Raw genomic sequence first — 21,228 nt, forward strand, 5'->3', positions numbered from 1 at the left:
AGGCAGGACATGTGAAGGAGCTCATTGGATTGCAGCAGAACTTCCCCGATTCACACCAGCTGTGGGTTTACTCATTGACCCAGTACCAGCCACTTCCCTAGGAGTCTGTGCTTTCTCACAGAGATTTATTTAACTAGACTAACTCAGGTGCTTGACATGAAGAAGGCCTTTCCAGTAGCCATGACCCACACAGCATCTTGCTGGTGTCCTCAGGGAGGGAGGTGGAGAGCCAGAGCATGGGAATCTTCACCTGCCTCTCCTTGGGGCATCCCCCAACTTAGTAAATGAACACTAGGAGAGAAAGAAGGAAGTAACACTCACACTTTTCTCGACAAAACATATTCTGTTCTCCAGGGATTTAGCAGGCACCTTCTTTGCATGGAGGGGTTCAGAGAGGTACTGACCATGCAGCAATGGTAGGTAGTGAAAACTGTATTTGAATATAATATACAGAATCAAGACAAGGTAACAGCTCATGTAGGGCATTTGTTTTCCTTCATGTGTTATACTCCTTTCTTAATACTCTTTTATTTAACTCAAACAACAGCTCATTGCCAGTAACTGTCAGTTGTTACAGGTCCTGATGGATTAGCTGCTTGCTGGCATTTTTCTTTGAGAAATTTTAAATGACAAGCCTTAGGCAAAATTTCATCTCTCTAAAAGACATGGGCAATTCTTTACCAGGAAAAGCTGGAGAATTCAGAAGACAGAGTCCCAAGCAGAGCAGAATACCAACTCAATTTCCCAAAACCAGACTTTGGTTGTAGTTACACAACTGATATTGAAATGAGTGGTCATATTGCTGCTATAGCACCTTCTGAAGGCAAAATTTTAAGGCCTTCTTTAATTGGAGTTATGTGCTCTTTAGCATTTACTCTTGATTATTTCCTATTGATAGTCACTAAAACAAAGCGTATATTAATGCAGACAGGAGTTTCATTCATAGATGGTGAGCTACAACAGGATTATTTGCAAGTGCAAAGATCACTCACATGAATAAAGATTTGGTGGATCAGTGACTCCACTGGTAAAATGACTAAAATCCTTCTCCAAACATAATCCAGATATGTTTTCTTGCTGCTTATCCAAACTTCTGTGTTGTTCCAGCTTAATTAACTGAAAACACATAATTATTAGTGAGAGCTTCCACAGGACAGGAGAGGAAACATGCTTCTTGGTGATCAACTTGCAGCCACAACAAAAAAACCCCCAAACGAGCTCTGTGCAGGAAAAGCAACCCCCTCCTGCTACATTATTCCATTGATCTACAAACATTTACATCTCTTTTGTTAACTAGTTTTCTGTAGAAATTTCATGATCACTAAGGAACACTCTTTCAACTGCACCTCAAGAAACTTCTGGTTTAGAGTGATCCAGTCTAAAAAAAGAGTGTGTGTTTTTGCCCTTAATTTGTGTTATACATGAAATCTGTCTGGCTTTTCTTGGACATTCAAGATTCATTGTAAATAATTCAAACTGGATTTACAAAAGAGAAGAGGCTGTACAATGAATGCAAGAACTGCATGTTACTATCTCTGACAGACAAAACTAAGAAAAGCATTTCATGAAGGCTACATAAAATGTTTTCTCCTCTTTCACATTGTTTTGTGTTCTACATTCAGTACCAGATTGATGAAAATGAACATTTGGAGGATTTCTATCTAACATAATAATAAAGTCTAAAGAACAAACTGTTCTATGGCAAGAGAATAGTTTCACCTGAATAAACTTTATCCATATAATGTGCTCTGAAACTATACACAGACAATCCTGGTAGCTCAAAGACTAACAAGGAACACCTGTGAAGCATGGCTGCAGCAACACTTAAGGTAACCATGCATTCCCTTCCCATGGGAGTAACTAGGGAAGCTGAGACCAAGAACATACTATTTATTTACATATTTATTTAACAACAAGGGCACAGCAGTTAGTAACACATTTGGAAAAGTAATGTACAAGTCTTAATTTTCATGGTTAAATCCTATCTTTAGGTTGTCTTATAAACATGATGCTGGGGCTGCACAATATGAGCAACTGCAGACGAAATACAAAACTGACTTTGTGCACCCAAGTTCTTATTAAAAAATCACTGTGCTCCCTTCCAGTTTACCCACTCTGTGATTCTATAAAGAGTTGCCTTAAGAACAGTTAATGAGCAGCAGAGGATTTTGTTTTTATTAAGTAATTACAAAAGAAAGCATTAAAGATGGAATTTACCAGTGGAAGATTAATGATTTGTGTGTATTCTGTAAGTCAGAAAAATGTGGAATTGAATCTGAACCTACCACGACCACTGATGAAAAGCTTTCTCCAGTTATCAGTGCAGGTCATGTCAGATCCTTTAGCTGAGCATTTCCAGTATGCAAGCATTATCAGCAATCCAGACTAATTTTGAGAGCATGCTCTAATCAGTTTCCCTACCTGAAAGCCTGGCATAAATTAATATAGCATCAACAACAGCCCTTATCCCAAAGTGATGTCTGAAGGTCTGAGAGGTGAAATCTTTCAGGACAGTATATACCAGCACTAGCCAGACCAGCAAGAATTCACAAAAATTTGTTCTGTGGAACATCTCCAATCCAAATTCTGACCAATGGTGAGATGAATTCTCTGCTTCAAAGTCACATCAATCCAGCACTGTCACTGCAGCAGAGCTCAGCCCATGTTATAGCTGTTGTCCTCCCAAAAAGGATTATTAAGGAGTACACAACAGTGATCAACAAAATAAAGACTGCAAACACCATCTGTTTATTTACACTGAAGATAGTCCTTATATTCTCCAAGGATACTACTTTTTCATTGATCCCACTTAAATAGTTGTAAATTTTCTGAAAGGCTGGGAGGTCTATTTTAGTGCTGTGGATCTTTCAGGGAAATAGAGGACCTGTACATAACTCCTCTGGGGAAACGTCGAAGCTCCCCACTTCATTGGATATGCTGACCCTGCCAGTCTCCAGAGGGCTCAGCGCCGGTATTTCTACCTTCCCACTGCTCAGAAGAGCAATTCCCAGGTCGTGCACCAAAATCCAGCCGAACAGAGCCCCGCCGTGTCCCTCCCGCGCGGAGCTGGCGCGGCTCTCCAGAGGCGGGTGCGGCCCATAGGTGGCGCTCTTGCCCTGGCTCCGCACGGGCGGGCCGCGGAGCCGCGCCGCTCCTGCCCCGCAGAGGCACCCGGTAAAAGATCCATTCCGCAGGGCACCGTCAATGAACATCTTCCATTTTATTGTCAACACACTCAGAAACAAACCTACGTTGAAAACAATTATTTCTGAGAACAGTAAAATACAAAATTTCACAGAGAAGTTTGTTAAGGTAACACAAACAGAAGCGAGACATAGATGCCAATGTGCACCATTCGTGCTCATGGTCACAAGTTGAAGAACTGTACCACTCCAGAATTGTCACACAGGCTTGGAAAGTGAGCATTTGACAGTTTAGGCATAATCTCTGTATTTCTAGTATTACATATTTACTTGGAAACTTTCTAGCAGTAAACAGAAAAGATTAAAATTTTGTCTTCAGGGTTTGTTTTGAAAGCACCAAGACAACAGACTGTTCCAACTACTTCCTTACAGAGGGAAGTCTAAACAGAGACAATTATTGCAGTTGCAGGTTTTTAGGGGTAATGTTTATTGTTATCTATGATAGGTTTGTGAATATACATTAACAAGCAAAATCAGTATTTCCTGACAGTCCCTTCTGGAAAGCAAAACCAGCATTGCCCAATTTAAATTTCTTCTTCTTATATTAAAGAAAGCAATGTCTTATATTCTATATAAAATGCATATGCTTGGCCAGGCACTGACCAGCTTTCTCTTCTAGATTCTAACCCAAATAAGCAAAACTTCTTTATTGGTTAGCAGCAAAGAAGTTCTGCAAACTTCACACAATAAATAGAATTCTACTTAATTTAGATTTATTTCCAGAAGAGTGACATGATTAAATGATTTGTATTAGACAGTGACACACGTAACACGCTCCATCACCAATTCCCTAGGCTTAGTCAGAAGGGGAGAGATGAACAGAGTAAAGGGAATGTCTGTTCTAAAACAACTGAAAGTTTTATGCTTACTTCGATTTTCTCTTAAAGGTCCCAAAGTAAAGTTTCTAAAGCTACCTCAAGGTTACTTCTCACACAGGCAACTTGGTTCCAAACTCAAGTTTGAACATCAACTCTTCTTGAAAAAACTGAGACTTTCCTATACTCAAATGACATTCCTGACTCGTAACAACACATTCTTGTCACTCTCCTCTCCTCATCGCTTGCTTGATCGCTTTTCATGTTTATCCTTTGTGTGCTGGTTCCTGCTTTGGTGCCTTGGAGGAGAGTAGCTGACTCTCCTTCTGGATTGAAAGCTGGGTGTATATGGATGAGTTCTGCGTTTCTTTGGTTTTTCTTCTTTTCTGCTTTTGCTTGGTTCAGACTCCTTATCATCTTCCTTTTGCTCACGCTCTTGGTCTTGTTCTTTTTGAGATGGCAATGTGTTTTTGATGGTATTAATAAGAAATCTTTTATTCGTACCAGCAAGAGGACATTTCAACCTGTAAAGACATTTAAAAATCATCAAAAGACAAGGTAAAAACTTCCCAAAACAAGTCTGAGATTTTAACTTCAGTGATTTTAAGACAGATTTGTGATTTTGGCTTTCCTTGCATGCCACCTAGTGTAAACTCTCAGTACAGAAAAGTAAGTTCCAGATCATCACCATTCTTTTGTCTTACTCTTTATGGGAAGAAAATTATTTTACTTCAACACAGTGAAAATCCACATGACTTTCTCAAGGTAGTATGTGGAGGTGGAAGCAAAGGATGCCAATATATTTTAAGGTTGATGGTGCCTAACTTAGGTTTCAGAAATCAAACATTTAGTAACATACTCTAAGTCAAATCAGAATGTCTTACAGAGATTAGAGTCTTCTAAAGTCACCATTATCTAGTGAACTGCAATATTAAGAAAGTAAGATACACATGCAGCAGGAACCCAAATAGCTGTAGCATAAACATGCACAAGACTTAACAATTTAAACTTATACTTAGCAACCACCAAAGTGTTTTAATTATTTTTCTTAAACAGTAAAGATACTTATCCAACTGTTTTCCATTTTTTTAACTTTCTCACTCACAGCTAAGCCCTTGTGCACATAATTTATCAGCTGGTTTTAGGAACCAAGTATTGTAAATTTCATTTATCTTGCTGGTATCAGCTGTACTCTACTTATTCCTAATTTATCATTTCTTAAAGAATGGAATAAAAAAAAAGTTTAAATATGTTCCTATATGAAACAGAAATCACTCTGAAGACTTTGTTTATAGTTGGAGTCACCGTGGTGTTTCTCTTCACATTTTTGAGACAGATTATAGGATTGCTTTAAAAAAAATCAGAGCTGTTAGAGATCACAGTAATTTACTGACTCAACCACAGAGTCATGGGATCCTAACAGCACAATGTTAAGATCATCTATTCTACTTGAATATTTTGTGTAAGTGTAGAAATTAAACACTAACTACTCAGAAACGTTTGACACTTCTAAACCATTAGAGGAATTAGAACAACAAGCAAACTACAGCACAGATCATGTATGATTATTTAATACACTTCATGACTTAACTGGACATGGAATTTACCAGTGTTTTGCTTCAGGTCTGCTTACTAAGCATTCCTGATAATTGTTCTTGTGCTAAATCCTTCAAGAACTTAGGAGAGCAATTTTAGAAGTATACAGCCACACTGTTTTATTTCCACTAGGTATTTTCTGATACCCATCTACTGCATAGAATTTTAGAATTTTCAAAACTTTCTTCATATAAATCTACACTATTTTTCTTAAATCCTGTTTTTAAATAAATAAGGTCTTTAATCTACTATAACTCTTTTGTAAATTAGAGAAACTATTTATCCATTAATTGTTTTACTGAGTAAAAACATGAGGATAATAAATGCCAGTAGAACAGGGTTCCTATCTGAAGCTACACCACCGATGAACATGGTGCTCAATGAGTCACAGCACAGGTTACACTTAAGACATAAAAGAAACCAGTCAACATTAAAGTCCTTTCTATGTCTTATGAGTGCATAAACTATTGTACCTCAACATTTCCTACAAAGGAGGGTAACCTTTTCTAGGCTGCATCCAGGCAAAATCTATTTCACATTTGTTCTTCCTCTTGTTTTTTCTTAAGAGCTAATGCACTGATTCAAGCACTAATATATAGTTCTAGAATGAGATAGTCCATCTGCCCTATAATAAATCCATCTGGCTGAAGCATTTATTTCTTTTTGACACTATGAGTGCTGGCTGAGCTACACAAAGAATGAAAATTGATGAGAAATGTTGGACTTGAGAGTCAGCTAAGAGATGCCATTAGTTTACCATCATACTGTGATTAAAGCGAGCCACCAGGCTTTCATGGAGCAGCCAGTAAATCATGGAACTGAAGAAAAACATTAGTTCTTAGTTTTATTAACTTCAGACTTCAACAAAGCAAATGCTATCTTTAAATCTTAAAGCAATCAAGATGTATGGCATGTACTATATATTACACGCACGCACAGAGCACATGTTTACATATAGCTATGGTATATATGGAACTGTGAAGATTAAAAGTGAACTATATGAATCCACTATTATCTTTGAGATAATAGTGTCTAATGTCTAATGGTGAGGAAATTGACATCTCTAAACACCGACCTTAGGTTTGCTGTAGGGTCTGATCCTGCAGTGCTCAATTCATAAACAGGTTTGCCCTCAGGTGAGTTCTGAAGGGCTGGGAGGCAATCTCAGCCTGGGTATGGTGGAACACAATACTGCTGTGACCAGCAAACAGTGTCACAGAACTGATTTGAAATGCTTTGGTTTAAAACAAACAAACCAACCAACCAGTAAAAATCAAACAAGTTTTTGAGACCAAAAACCCCGTCTCAAAAGAACATTAAAGTTCTGAATTGAAATATGCCCCAAGCAGGGCTGCAGGCATGTGTGAGGCAAGGACACAAACTGCAGTGCTAGAGCATTCCTGTCTACCAGACTCCAGTTCCATAGCAGAGTATTCACCCATTGTAAGATTCACTTTTTGCTCTGCGTGCTCCAAAAGCTAGACTAAGCTATTCTCACCAACAGAATATTGCCTCCCTCCACAAATAAATCTCACACCCCTCAAAATCTCTCCACAATGTAATAACCAAGACAATGCAACATACTGCATTTTGACAATGATATTACCTTTTGAGAAAAAAAAAATTAAATCTGTCATTGTGAACATAGGTCAAATATTAATCCTATTTTTGACCCTTTAAGTCAACTTCTGTGCAGTAACACAGAATTTCCAAACAGTGTCGGTCACCCAGAGCAGCAGTGCAGTTCAGCACAGAAATGTACTATACAAGTTCTTAACAGTAAAAACATGCTGACACCACTTAAGACAAGAGCACAATGCCATGTGCCAGTCTTGTCTCTGCTGAGTAACTGAACACACCAAACAGGATTGGCAGTTAGCTTCATGATACAGAGCCATCTTTCCAAGAAAAAGAGCTCACTATGGATGAACTGACAATTACATTTCTACCATTTCCAAACTACCATAGAAAATATCATATTTCAATATAAGAGTGACTGAAGGGAGAGGGGAAACAGCTGGAGGTTGTTTTGCCAAACCAAGTAATCAATGCTGTCGCCCTGTCATGGGGGACCTTACATAAGAGGATGCCTCAGAGGACACTGAAGGCTTTGAAATATGGTCTTGGCAGCCAGGTACAGCTGGCAGGACTTTGTAGGATCATAGAACCATCTGGTTTGGAAGGAACCTTAAAGATTATTAAGTTCCAACCCCACAGGCAGTGACACCTTTTCACTAGATCAGGTTGCTCAGAGCTCCATCCAACCTGGTCTCAAACACTTCCAGAGATGAGGCATCCAGAGCTTCTCTGGCCAATTTGTTCCAGTGACAGCTTGACTCAGGATGTGCCCTGATTATAAGATTTTAACATACTTATTTTTCAATCTCTATATGTACCCTGTTTCTCCTCCTCCTCCTCATATTCAAATGAAAGCTGAGGGGAATCCATTGCAGTCTTCTTGCACACAACACCCACTCAAAGACAAGCTGCAACACAGCACATCACAATTTCAGTATCCTCAACATCATCATCATCATTTTGTATTCTGCTGTACTTTTAACAGATTTGGTATTGAACAGAAAGCTATCTATAGGAATGACAGCAATTTTATGATTGCTTGACAAAAATATGGAGTTAAAAATAATGTAATGCTTCCAAAGTTTTTAAATTGTAATTTAATTTGCTCTTACAATGCAGAGCTGAACATACCATCCAAAAATATAAAGTTTTCCAGTTCTTACTTTACATAAGTTTTTCAAATAACATGAGAAGCTACATTTGATTTGCTCATGTTATCAGCATCTTTGAAGGTCAGACCTATACACTGGGAAAAAAGGCATCTAGAACTTTCTTCACACAGTAATTTTTGTGGCATTTTAACTGCCTTTCTTAGTCAAAGCAGAATACCTGCTTAAAGTCATTGCTATAAAGAAGCTCATGAATTATGTACATAGAACTAAGAGAAACACTTAAAAGAAGCTGAACGTTTGGCTTTATTTTAACAAGAAAAAATGGAAACCCCCAAATATCCTATTTCATCTATGTCCAATAGCCTCTGATGAAACAAATTTATCTAACAATTTCAAATGTTCTTAGACTATTTGTCCAAAACGTCTCACGCTGGATCCAACTGATCTTCCAAATGTTAGCTTCCAGACAACTCCTCTGCTGTCTTTTCTCATCTCAGAAGTTCCAGCATCACAGCATCATCACTAGGATTCAACCACAGATTTTGCTCTGTTCTGATTAACACTTCCAGGATTAAGACACCTTCAGAAGAGAGTTCTTCCTTACCCTTCTCTCACACATTTCCTTATTGTGATTATCTGTACTAATGCTTGAGCCAGATACATTAGCAGCAGGATCTACATCACACGTTATCATAAGGATTCAGGAAACCACCCCCCCCTAACAAGAATCACCACGACCAGAGAGTACATATAAAAGCAACACTGCAGGAACTAGAAATACTGCATTGCTGAATGAAATCTACAAATAAGAATATCCAGCATTTCTTGGATTCATTTACCACGGATCTACATACTGCCTATCTGAGCAGTCCAGAGAGTATGGAGGCCAGTGAGCTGAGATTCTCAACCAACTAAGAGATCATGCAGCCCTCTGGCAATACGTTGTTCCACGTCCAGAGAGCCTCAGATAATTTCCCTTCCCAAACAAATTCTTGGGCAGTATCACTGCCAACCTCCCTGCTGGTTACTTGTCCCAAACAAGGACAGGCCTTTCTGCCACTAGCCTCTAAGGTTGCAGCACCTGTCCATGTCATCCACATTAAACTTTTAAGACAATGTAAAACCAGCAAAACATTCCCAAACTAGAGGAAATACTAACAATACTGTCCTATATTTCAAGGCTCAGTCTTTGTATGAAAGACTGGGCTGCAGATTGATTGCTTTGTGCATTTTTTTTTTTACCTGTCAGCTAAGCTGGTTTGGATACTTGTATTTTAGGCTACAGCTACCATAATCTATCTCAAATGATGAGACAGCAAATGCTTATGCAGTGTGCTTGGGGAACTTTTTCAAATAGTGTACCTGAGCTATGAAGAATTTATCACTCTGGATAGTAACAGAGCAATGGCTTGAACCTGAGAGCAGTCCCAAAACAGTGTTGAGAGGCTTGCTGGCTAAGGTTTTGCTGCTATCAACATTTACCAGGAGACACTACTCCTGTGCAATGGTATGCACAATACAGTCACCCCACCTAGGAAAGCAGCTTCTCCGTATACCTCCCTTTGACCAACTTCTGTCAAATGCCACTGACTCCAGAAATGTATTTCCCAGTATTCAACAGCTGCTGAACAGCAACATAAACTGGAATCAGTGAAGTATGAGCAGTAGTCACCTCTGCTTGTCCTTACCCAAAGACAGATGGCAGAACAAATCTTTTCTTCACAGGTTGAGCTGCTTCAAATTTCCAGTGCCAGTGCAGGACTGATGGCCTTACACTAGATGTCTCCAGGGTGTGTGCATCTCTTCTCCAGGACTCCTCTGACAAAGGGCTGAGGAATCCCAGAAGTCCTCATGAAACACACCTGTAAGCATTTTGAGTTTGGCAAGGAAGGAAGGTTTTGTGTTTTACCTGTTAGCACTGTGCTTTGCAAAGACAAGTTGTTGATGACATTGTCTTTGCTTCTATGACTTAAGATTTCCTCGATCTGGTCTACAAATACACATTTTCATGAACTAACTTTTCTGCTCATTTCATTTGATATCCACAGAGCTCTGAGCAGAAGTTACTTTCTTCTCAGTAGTTTACACCTTGCAAGGTTACATGTCAGTCCTGATGTAATCTCTGAAGCCCTTCAGGATCAGTAGCACTTGACAGCATTTTGTTGGAGTGTGATACTCAACTGGGCATAGTTAAGTTTTCTTCCAAATATCTTACCCATTATATCTCCCATCGGTTTATGCAATACCTAGTTGTTGGGCCAGTTCAGAAGCACCAGAACAGCATAACACAGCATAAAAAAATATTAAAATATTAAAGAGGTGACAGCAGTGGCACCTTTTGTTCTATCTGTTGTGCCTGCAGAACTGGACAGCAAAGACTTACTGGGAGTTTGCCTTTGAGGGGCTTTATACTTTCCTTACAGCCACACATGCCAGCCATACACTAGTTTATGTCAAACGCTACAGCAGATTTGTCACAAAAGGGATTACTACCAGTCTGTCTAGGTGAGAGATAAAAATTCAGTGAGATAAAAATCCCTGGAGGTGCATTACATACAAAGAAATAATCTCTAAGAGCATGATATCCTGAGCTGCAGAAGAAGTACGTTGAAGAAGGTACTAGTGAGCATACTCAGAAACAAAGATATTCAGCAAATCACTTCCTAGGCACTGGGTATGAGCCACTGAGGGACACAGGGCACTGCAGGGATGGATCCTTTGTTTGACCCAGTACAGCTGTTTACATGTACCTCTGCAGTCGAAAGTACTTCAACAGCCTCAGTGCAGGATATCACCATGCCAATCCCTATGTCAACAGTCTTCCTCTGCCTGGAGTGGTCTTGACAGGCCTTTCCTTCTACAACTTTAAAAGAACAGTAACCTACCAAGCACCATTCATCTGCAACTGCTCTGAACAACAGGTCACCCTTGCCTATCCCATTCCCTGGCAGGCCTCGGGCATCAGGCTTTAGCGAACTGCATTCTGAGCTGATCATCAGAGCCAGCTGAACAGGGCCACTATCCTCCTACAAACAAAGAATAAGAAGGAGCCACATTCAGGAGCAGATGCCCATACACTCTCCTGGCAGGTATTCCAGACTGCACAAGTGGCAGCAAAATTGTACAGGGGCACCTGATTACCTCCCGGCAGAAATCTTTAGTTTCCATATCTGGATCAACTTGCAAACTCACAGTGACTGGATGCATACATCACTTCATGGTGCTAATTATGTGCACTGGGTTACCTGGCCACATGGCTAGGCTGACAGGATCAAAGCACAGCAGATCAGGACAGCTGTAGCCACTCTGGGAGATTACACCAATTAAGTTATTTTAGCAGAAACAGTATGAACTACATCCCTAGAAGAAATACTGAGTAAAACATACAGAAAATCCCAAAGATGTTTGAAAACACAAAGGAGTAACTTTTTTTTTTCCAGCAAGACACTATTTTAATCTCTTCAGAGCTATTAAAACAGACAACTGAACTGAGACCTTAATGAATAGTGCAGACTTATCTCTTACTACTGTTGATGGAGGAAGACAAATCTTATTTACAAGTGCACTTAGTGCAGTCAACCGGTGCACTACTTGTGTGAATGTCCCTAGATCCAACAGCTTCTTATCAAAGTCATGTACATTATTTTATGAATGACTGTCCCCAGTATGTTATTACTTCCCTAATTACAATTACATGCATTACATTCCATGTCAATCTAGCTGTAAATCTGGACTACTGTATTGAAGAATAAATGGTATATTTCATTTAAGATTTAAATACTGCGATTTTTTTCCCAATTACTATACAAATTAGCCCCTGGATTTTAGTATTTTTTTCATATTAGTAAGTAACCCTCATTCCAAAACTGGATTATATTTTTGAGTTCATTGAGCAGCTTTTTGGCTACAATTTATATATGAATTGTCTACTAAAGGATAGTTTGTTGACTTATTAATAAAAGGCTTTAGGTTTCTTTGTCAGGTTATGAATTCCTTTCACTTAAAACAGAGTCTAACCCAGTAACATGTACACAACATGTAAGTACATGCACAAAGACTCATGAGATTTCAATCCAAACTTTGCAATTCTATTATAAGAACATATTCCACATTTTCCAATTGTTTTGTGCTCAACACATTCAGACAAACAATTTCATGACAACAGAATTTACCTAAATTTCTGTCTTATTTAGACTGGATTTTTTTGCCAAAGTATGTGGATGAAGACAAATTATTTAAACATGAAACACATAAAAAGGCAGAGACTTCTGTCACACATTAAAGACAAGATTTATTTTGGCATCAGCATTCATTTCTTCCTGGCACAACTTACCAACCCATAGCTCCCATTGTTTCAGCTCTGGTTCTCCCACGTTTGGCCTCTTTAAGTAACTCTTCCACAGCCTTTCTAAATAAAAGAAAAGGGAAAAGGTCACCACTTGTGGAACACAAGAACTTGACACTTTATGCGCTTAGGCAAATAAAACAGACAGATTTATTCACTGAAGTGAATTAAGTAATAAAGAAGCTACCAAAATCACCTTGACTTTTAAGATAATGCAAATTCCTATGCACCAAGATTAAAAAAAAAAAAAACATTCTGAAATATTAAAACCAACTAAAGCTGTTGTAAATACGAAAACTGTAACACTGAATGAAGAACAGGGCTTGGGGTACTTCAAATCCTTTTTAAGCATACTTCTGCTTGTGAGAACAAGTTGGGTATCCTGTCATACTACAGGCACTCATGGAAAGGAGTATCTCCCAGGTGAGCCATCATCAGAAGATACCTTCTCCAAGATGCCAAGTTCAGTGCCAGCAACCTCACCAGCTACTGCTGCCTTCCCAGGTAAGAGAAGTGATGGGTGAGGGATGGCTACTTCCAAGAACACAAAAAAATAAATGGTGCACAGGCACCAAAAAAAAACCCCACAGGCTGTAGCACTGGAACATGAGAGATGTTGCATACACAGGTCTTCATGAAATTACAGCAAAACTTGTTTTTTCTCCAGACCCAGAATTTGCTATCTGAGCATCCTGAGCTAAGTTATAGCCATGATAGTGTGAACACACGGCTTTTATAGAAGCTTGCCCTGAGCCTTCAAACAGCAATGTCAGACAAAGGTGAGGAAAGAGGGGAAGAAAGTGTCTGACTTTTAATTACCAGTTACCAAACTTGGTGATTCTCTTTTTAAGAAACCTGACTGAAAGATTAAAAGCCTGTCATTATTATTGTACTATAAAAGCTGTAACAATTATAATTGAAAAAAGAAACCAAATAATCTGAGCTACAAAGCACTAATAAAGCACAGACATAGGTATTTTAAACAGCTATGATTCAGTTTTAGGGAAAACATCATAATAAATTAACATGGTGAGACCAATTGTATTAACTTAGGTAGGAATTACATACCTTTAAGTATTTTAGACTTTTTTTTGTTAAAGCTCAGACTGACTTGGCATCCACCTTAGCAGCCTTCTAGTTCCACACCTTCATTATCAAACATTGTTTCCTAATCGCTCAAACATTGTTTCAACATCGCTCTTATTCACTGCAGCTTTACAAAGCCCTTTTAGCTTGCACAGACAAATTAAATGCAATGCCCAGATCCTCTCTGAAATAATGTTTCCACTCACTGAACTTATATCCTCTAGACAAGTAAGCCAAAAGCTACACAAACAAGTTTTTAAAATTTGCTTTTAGAGGCCTCGTGGGACTCCACATTCCTCGCTCTCTTCATTTTTACAGCTTGGTTACAGTACAAACAGTTCCATGGCTGCCAGCTTCAATTCTAAAGGCAGCAGCATGAGCAAAGGGAATGCAGCATGTAACTTTCACATGAGAATCATCCAAACACTTGGGGACTGATAGGAGGGAAAATTAGGGACGGGGCACATTTAAGAACTCTGTCATCATTCTGACATCTTTTATAGCAAGCACCACTTAAAACTTGCTGTGGCAATTATTTTTGGGCAATCAAGTTGCAGAATTACAGTAACATGAAGGTACAAGCAGTGATATTTTTATCTTCAAGAGTATGGTACAAGACCTATTTACATTTTTGAGCAATTAGACTTTTTCCTCTCACTGTATTCCAAGGTTACAGGCAAAGTTCCCATTGCATATATCTTAAAAACCAGTATCATAAATGCATGTGTCAAAATAATAGAATAATTCCTAGTCAGGCAAAATGAGAAGTATTTTCTATTCCTCACTCAGGGGAAGAGCTTCATAATTTTTTTCCAAAAGGTCAAATAGATAGACCTAAAAAATGAAAAATTGGTAACAAAGAGGAATGTCTGATAGTTATAGGCAACGAAAACACCATGTTATTACAGAGACCACCCATGGTTTGTGATTACAGATGAGAAGATGTACAATGCCACTGAGAGGCCAGGCAGCCTCCATATGAAGGTCCAACCAGTAGCAAGGCTGAAAATCAGCTCCTAGGAGGCAAATGCACACACCAGCCACTTACACTGCTGGCCACATCCATCACAGACATCACAGACAGACACACAGCATGCTCAGACCTACAACTGCATCCTGCTCTTCTCTCCAGCCAGGTGTGGGAGTCCCCAGTACTTCAGCCCAAGTGCACTGCCAGTACAAATCACCACACAGGACTGACTGGGACACCCTGATCCCCCAGTATCCAACCCCACTTCAGTCTTGTGTGCAGAGACACACAGGTGCACACACACACATCTCACCCCTAACCCTACAGTCTCTTTAGCAGATGGTCAGGATTCCCTGGTCTCAACAGCTAGCTCCTCCTAGCTCTTGGAGATACAAGCTCACACTCCCGCTCTCTCCTTATTCATCCACTTACCAGCTGTTCCAACTTGATCTTCACCAACAGCCACATGGTCCCTCATACACCCATACTTGCTCAAGTACTACAACACAGATAAACACATGGCACCCAATGTGTTGTACCCCATTTCAGGGGCTAACATTTGGTTTTACTCACTCCAGGAAACGTCCCCAGTTGCCAGTGCACAGGCCTCCAGCCCAGGGCCCAAGCCCAGCTGCTGGCAACCAAACCTTCACATGTACCAGCTGCTGGCACCATGGATCCACCGTCTGTAGCTGCTAGCACTGCAATGTACACCCTCTCCCCTCAAACAGAGTCCTTCCCCCAAGACAGAGTTAGAAAGGAATTTAACAAGAAGACAGGACATACTGTGATGATTAGGAGCAGGGCACGACCAGATAAGAGTACCAATCAGCAGCCTATACACACACAACCAGACCTTATTATTTCCTTGTTCCTTTATTTTCCCACTCTCACTTCTCCCCACATCACTAGAACATCACTAGACTTTCCCTGACTTTGGTTTCTCCCCTATACATCCCATAGTAAGCCACAAGTGAAACAACACAGACTGGTAACCAGGGTGACCACCAAGCCACAGCTGAAATGCAGAGCGTGGATTTCTTTCCTGACCTCACTAACAAGGCCAAGCAGGGACACACAGGGACACAGGCTCCCTTAGGCTCAGTTCATCTGAGTGGCCAGGGGAGCCCACTGCTCGCCCCAGTTTATCAAAGGGCCTCACACATGCAGTTCATCACCTTGCTGTACTTTATATCATCTCTGGGCTTTTGATCTCTCTCTCTCAGCAGGAGGCTCAAGCCTCTCTGTGAAAATGCCTCGGAAGTCTTTGATAACATTTATGTTATCTCTACAGCTCTGTCAAACCAGAGTATAATCAGCAGCAGGCATAATATGTGAAGTTTTCCCACATTGATATTCTTAGTATTCCCAGCTGCAACATAATTCGAGCAAAACTACTCCCCTCTTGCCAAATCTTCCCTTTTTGACCCTTTCCTCCCAACAAGCCATATGTGATCACAAAATGCTTTTCTTATGCATTCCATAACCCCTCCCGCAACCCTATGCAGCATCACCCTTAAGTCCCAAAGGACTTAAGTCCCAGGACTGACTCATCTTGATGGATATCATGCTTGGAGGCACAGGCTGTCTTTTGGGATAAGTCCTGAAGTGGGAGGGGGGCCCAAAGAAGACCTTATTGTGAGTTCCCACCTACTGTATGTGTCCCATTGCTCCTTTGGTCTCATGGAGATGGAGCTCTGATGGGCTGGTAATTCTTGGCACGGGGATGGGAGAAGCCAGGACTGGGTGACATTTGGGTTCCCCCCATCCATCATGGTCTCTCTGTAGTCCTCAGTGGGAGCTTTCAGCACACAACCTAAAAAACTCTGCCATCTCCACCCATGCCACCATCTCATTAAAGATCCTGATGAGAGCTCTAATGAAAATATTTCTATTGGGATTGCTTCACAGCACACAGTCAGCTACAGAAGGGCACAGACTTGGAGTAGGAGGGCAGTGCTCATGTCCAACATCTCCCAGTCAGAGAAGAGACATCTTTAACAAACACATCCTCATGAAAGCATTAATAACGGTTTGCAGCCTATTCCACTACTATTAAAGCTCAAAGACCAAGCTTCTCCTCTACTGCAACTGGGAAAAATCACACTTAAGCCTACTTTCTGAGGAACTGCAGGTCCTGACAGCAAGCTGCAAGGTCAGTAAAAACAATTAGCAATTTTTAAAATCAATTTTCTCAAAGCAGTTGTATACTAATGATACAACTTATTTTTAACTGTGCATGGGATTAGAAATAGAAGTGAATGTTGGTATTCCAATTACAGCTGAATAATGATTATCAAGACCTTAAATCAAACAAGTGACTGAAGACACTGACATTGTTATTTAAAATTAAATCTCATGAGCTGGTCCTATCCACTCACCCTTACTAAGAAAACTGATGAAAATGAAAGTCAGGAATAAAAGCTATGCCATAACTACAAGAGCAAGAATGAAAAGAAGCACAATACACCACAAGCTTCCTGACATTTGTTCAAAGTCAAACACATCGCACACTGGGGATAGAAATGCTCTCATTCTTTGCTGATCAGGTTTTGTACTTATTTAAGTATTCTACTTGCCAAGTCTTGTGAGTGTTATTTGCAGCACATTTCTGTGCTAATATTCTCACTGGTCTGAGTAGCAAAGTGAACGTATCACTCCATTTCAAACACCAATCCTAGCTTGCATACCACTTTTTCTTTTCTTTTTTTCCCCCCTTTTCACCAGGGGTAAGGAATACTTAATCCTGACACTTGACTTCAACTGTTAAAATCAATAGTAAGAACCATTAATTTTCTCCAAGGCACAAAGCTTGCTTTTCAAAAAGTGTAGTTGGGCTGCCTTATGAAGCAAAAATATTAGATTATTGATTCTCAACTCAACTAGAGGCCTCTTGTTACAGAATTATAGCATTCTTTGTGACTCAGAGCAGCATCTCCTTAGGAAACACTTAATCCCAAGTAAATGATGCTATAAATAAGCTTGGCAGGTACTTCTAATAAAGTATGATATCCAAGGTTGTGGAATGTTTATAGCTATTGAAAGACAGAATGGATTATGGAAGGATATGGACACACAGTATAACAAAGCCACTTCCTCTGTATTTGAAGAGAAACAACGCATCTTCTGTGCTTCAAACATACAGAACCACAATGGCAATACTTTAGGAAGTAGAGGGGGAAGAAAGATTTCATTTTTTATGCAGGAATGAAAATGGTGACCTACATAATATCTCAGTGTATATTTAGTTGAAATAAACTAGGAAAAGCAGTTTCAGGTGCTTGCAGAGGAAAGAAAGTGAACAGCTCCTACTAGCTGATTCCCTTTTTCCACCTCCTTCTTACATCATAACTTCAAATACCATTAATCATATGCTAACATAATTTAGAATTTTCTTAAGAATCACATGGAACCTTAAGGCTCAGGGTCTTCACTGATGTACCAGCAAGTTCACAGGGGAAAATCTTAGTTCATACTTCTTCCATCAGAGGTTACTGGGTGAGATGGAGTAGAGGATGTAGTTCAGTAGAATGTAGCAAATATTACTGTTTTACACATCTGTGGTATTTATAGCTTTTAGAGTTTTAAAACCCACAGACTGTTGCATTCTGTATGCAACAGTCACACAGGAACTTATAAGTACTCAGCTTCGAGGAAAACCTCACTTCATATTAAAGTGAGGAAAACATCAAAAGCAAGATCAAGTGAGAGTCAGAAACAGTAAAACTGAAAAATAATATTGGGAAATGTGGCAGTAAGGATAAAAATAAAAGAAGCTAGAAGAAAAGACTTCTTAGTAACAAAAATATAGGGCGATTGACTTAACAGATCACTTTTTGGAATACTGGGACACAAAATTAATTTCTGACCTGAAAAAGCATGCACAAAAATATTACGCTTCTTTCTCCCTCATGGTTAATTAAATAAAAAGCACATGTACAAAAACCTTGAATTTTTATTTAAGTCTGCATTGCAAGACAAGCCTGGATTCAGAGACAGACTTCTCAAAATATTCCACATAAACCCATTTTTGAACACTAAAAATGCACTAAAGGAATTAATACTATGGCTACAGAACAGAAACACTATTATTTGTATGTTAAACCCATAATACAAAACCCTTAAAAATTATAAGCCTAAACTGCCATTACTACACTATTCACAGGATGATATGATCAGTATGTTATTGAGTATGAATCTAAGACATAACATCTGTAACACAAAGGATAAAGAAAGATCTCTGTTAGACTGGAAGGGCTCTGTACTGAAGACTGTACAGTGAAGCACTATTTAGAGTGCCAAAGTACACCCTCTAAATGCACACAGCACAAACTGAATTCAGTTCAGGGTGCTACTATCAAAGTAAGCTGTCATGAAAACTTAAGGTATGAAAAAGTAACTGATGATAGGTGGATCGAGGACAGGAAGAGCCAATTGTCAAGTGCACTACACTGTAGTTATAATGTGTTTGGGGCCGACTAAACACCCTCTGAGGTGCACAGTGACACAGATTGGTGACACCAAACAGCTAAACCCTACCGTGCCACTTCGACAAGTGACACTGAGCTTCATCCTCATTATTTACCACACTGCCACAGAACAGGAATAGCAAATCCTAACTTGGAGTGAGCCTTTGAGGAAGGTAAAACTTCAAATGTAGTTTCTGGGAAGAAGAGCATCAGTCAGGAGGTGGCTGTGGAGCAGCTGGCTACAGCTGGTGAGGTCAGCTATGCCCTGAACTGCCCAGAGAACCCCAGGCCCCCAGCACGGCAGCAGCAACCAGAAGACAGCATGGAAGAACAGTGGCATGGTTTCAACTTGCCATGAATGAAAAAGGTTTAAGTTTAGAATGGCACTAGTAAAAATAACATTCATGCATACACCAAAAGAAGCTTTAATTATTAAACTAATGATCTGAGAACAGAAACAGCTCAGCAAGAATTAAAAGCCTCTTAGAAAGCATTAAGCGCTCTAGCCCTTCCACTGTCTCAGTACTATTGCTTTTGGCACATTTCAAATACCTGCCAGATACAAATAGAAAAAAGTTATTTTCGGTAAGCATTCCCAGATACGGTTTCTTAAAAGTTAAAGGAGAGAACCATGAGAACAGTTCAGAAAGCTTCTGGTCATCACTTCACTGTAACAGTTGTTTTAAACAGCCGTAAGGAAAATGAACAACCCAGAAATAAGCTTGCAAAAACAAATTCCCATCAAACAAATAGCACTGTTTTGCAAAACATTTGTGATATAAACACCAAAAGTCTATTCCTAAAACAAAAGCAAGAGAGGCCTACTTTGAGTATCCTAATATGGAAATCAATGTTTTATTCCTCAGTGTTTGCTTGAGAGCACTGCAACTCAAAACGTGCAGCAAGACAAATCCACTGGTTCCAACGAAATGCCAAATAGAAAACAGTTTTAGTTTTTGACAAAATAACTACCAACCATTTTGTATTTTTCTCATACAAGAACACGACAATTCTAACAACTAGTCAAAGGGCACAACTGAAAATTGAAATCTCTAACAACACAAGGTGTTTTGGGATTTTTAAAATTTATTTTGCCAAGTCCACAACTCATCAAATTGTAGCTAATGAGGGGTGAACCATCCAAGACCTTCCAATCCTGTTTCTAAGCGACATCAGCACGCACCCAAAGCTCTGTGCGGAAGACACGGCAGAGGCAGCCCCAGGCCGCGCTGCCCTCGGGGCGCGCCCTGGCCGCACGCCCACAGGAGGGGCTGTCTGCGGGCAGCGGGCAGAGCCCGGCGGAGCTCGGGGCCGGTTCTGCGGAGCGCTCGGGCCGGGGGAGCCGGCCGGCCGCAGCCCCGCGCTGCCCGGGCCCCGCGGCGCGGGAGGCGCTGCCGGGCCCGGAGCGGCGCAGCAGCCGCGTGGAGGCCGCTCGCTCTCGAGACCGCTCCCCGCGCTGTCGCTCCCCCCTACCTCTCCAGCTCCGGGTCCTCCTCCATGGCTGCCCCACCGCTCCCCGCTGCGGCTCCTCAGGGGCAGGCCGGCGCCATCACCCGCGGTCGGCCGGGGGGCGTGGCAGCGGGGCGGGCGTAGGGGCCGGCGAGGACCCCGGCGGGAGGAGCCGGGGCGGGGCGAGCCGGGCCCCGCCACACCCCGCCGGGCACCTGCGGCACCGGTGGTCGCGCCCCCCGCCAAAAGGAGAGCGGGGCGGTGGGCTCCCTGGCGGGCAGGACCCCCGTGCCCCGCCGGCAGGGCGGGGGAAGCAGGCGCGGGGCGGTGACTGAGTGTGGGAGGGTGGGAGCGCCGCTGGGGCTCTCAGTCTCGGAGACGCCCTGGGTTTGCTCCTTGGGCGCGGCCGCAGGGCTCGGGCAGGCGGGGACAGGTCCGCGGGCAGCCCCGGGCGGGCAGCGCCCCACCCGGCCCCTCCTCCGCGCCGGCCCCGCCCGCGCTCCCCACCGCTCCGGGCTCCGCACAGCCGATCAGGCGAGCGGCGGGGACACCCCGGCCCCGGGCTCCAGCGCGTCCCGCCCCGGCCCCGCTGCCATAGGCTGCGG

The 21,228-nt window shown here is 41.3% G+C and overlaps 1 protein-coding gene across 2 annotated transcripts; it reads right to left on the reverse strand.

Moving 5' to 3' along the window:
- Nucleotides 1-3,201: 3,201 nt before the first annotated feature.
- LOC110476762 (uncharacterized) lies at nucleotides 3,202-20,778 on the reverse strand. 2 transcript variants are annotated; one of them, XM_021541986.3, is made up of 3 exons: nucleotides 20,648-20,778; nucleotides 12,638-12,712; nucleotides 3,202-4,542 (listed from the first exon to the last, which is right to left on the reverse strand). In XM_021541986.3, exons 1-3 carry the CDS (start codon nucleotides 20,671-20,673, stop codon nucleotides 4,257-4,259), a joined length of 387 nt encoding a protein of 128 aa, XP_021397661.2. In that variant the 5' UTR covers nucleotides 20,674-20,778; the 3' UTR covers nucleotides 3,202-4,256. The 2 variants fall into 2 exon arrangements, with proteins under 2 accessions (XP_021397661.2, XP_021397662.2); XM_021541987.3 differs by having other exon boundaries at nucleotides 12,638-12,708; nucleotides 20,648-20,763.
- Between the last annotated feature and the right edge of the window lie 450 nt (nucleotides 20,779-21,228).

Source organism: Lonchura striata, chromosome 2, assembly GCF_046129695.1.
Source record: "Lonchura striata isolate bLonStr1 chromosome 2, bLonStr1.mat, whole genome shotgun sequence".
Lineage (NCBI taxonomy): Eukaryota > Metazoa > Chordata > Aves > Passeriformes > Estrildidae > Lonchura > Lonchura striata.

Bases quoted from the DNA above. Each gene is read 5' to 3' on its own strand.
- LOC110476762 (XM_021541986.3), bottom strand. From the start codon at position 20,673: ATGGAGGAGGACCCGGAGCTGGAGAG. The intron at 12,713-20,647 runs GTAGGGGGGAGC...TCTTTTATTTAG, and splicing joins GAGGACCCGGAGCTGGAGAG to AAAGGCTGTGGAAGAGTTAC. The intron at 4,543-12,637 runs GTAAGTTGTGCC...ATGTCTTTACAG, and splicing joins ACAATGGGAGCTATGGGTTG to GTTGAAATGTCCTCTTGCTG.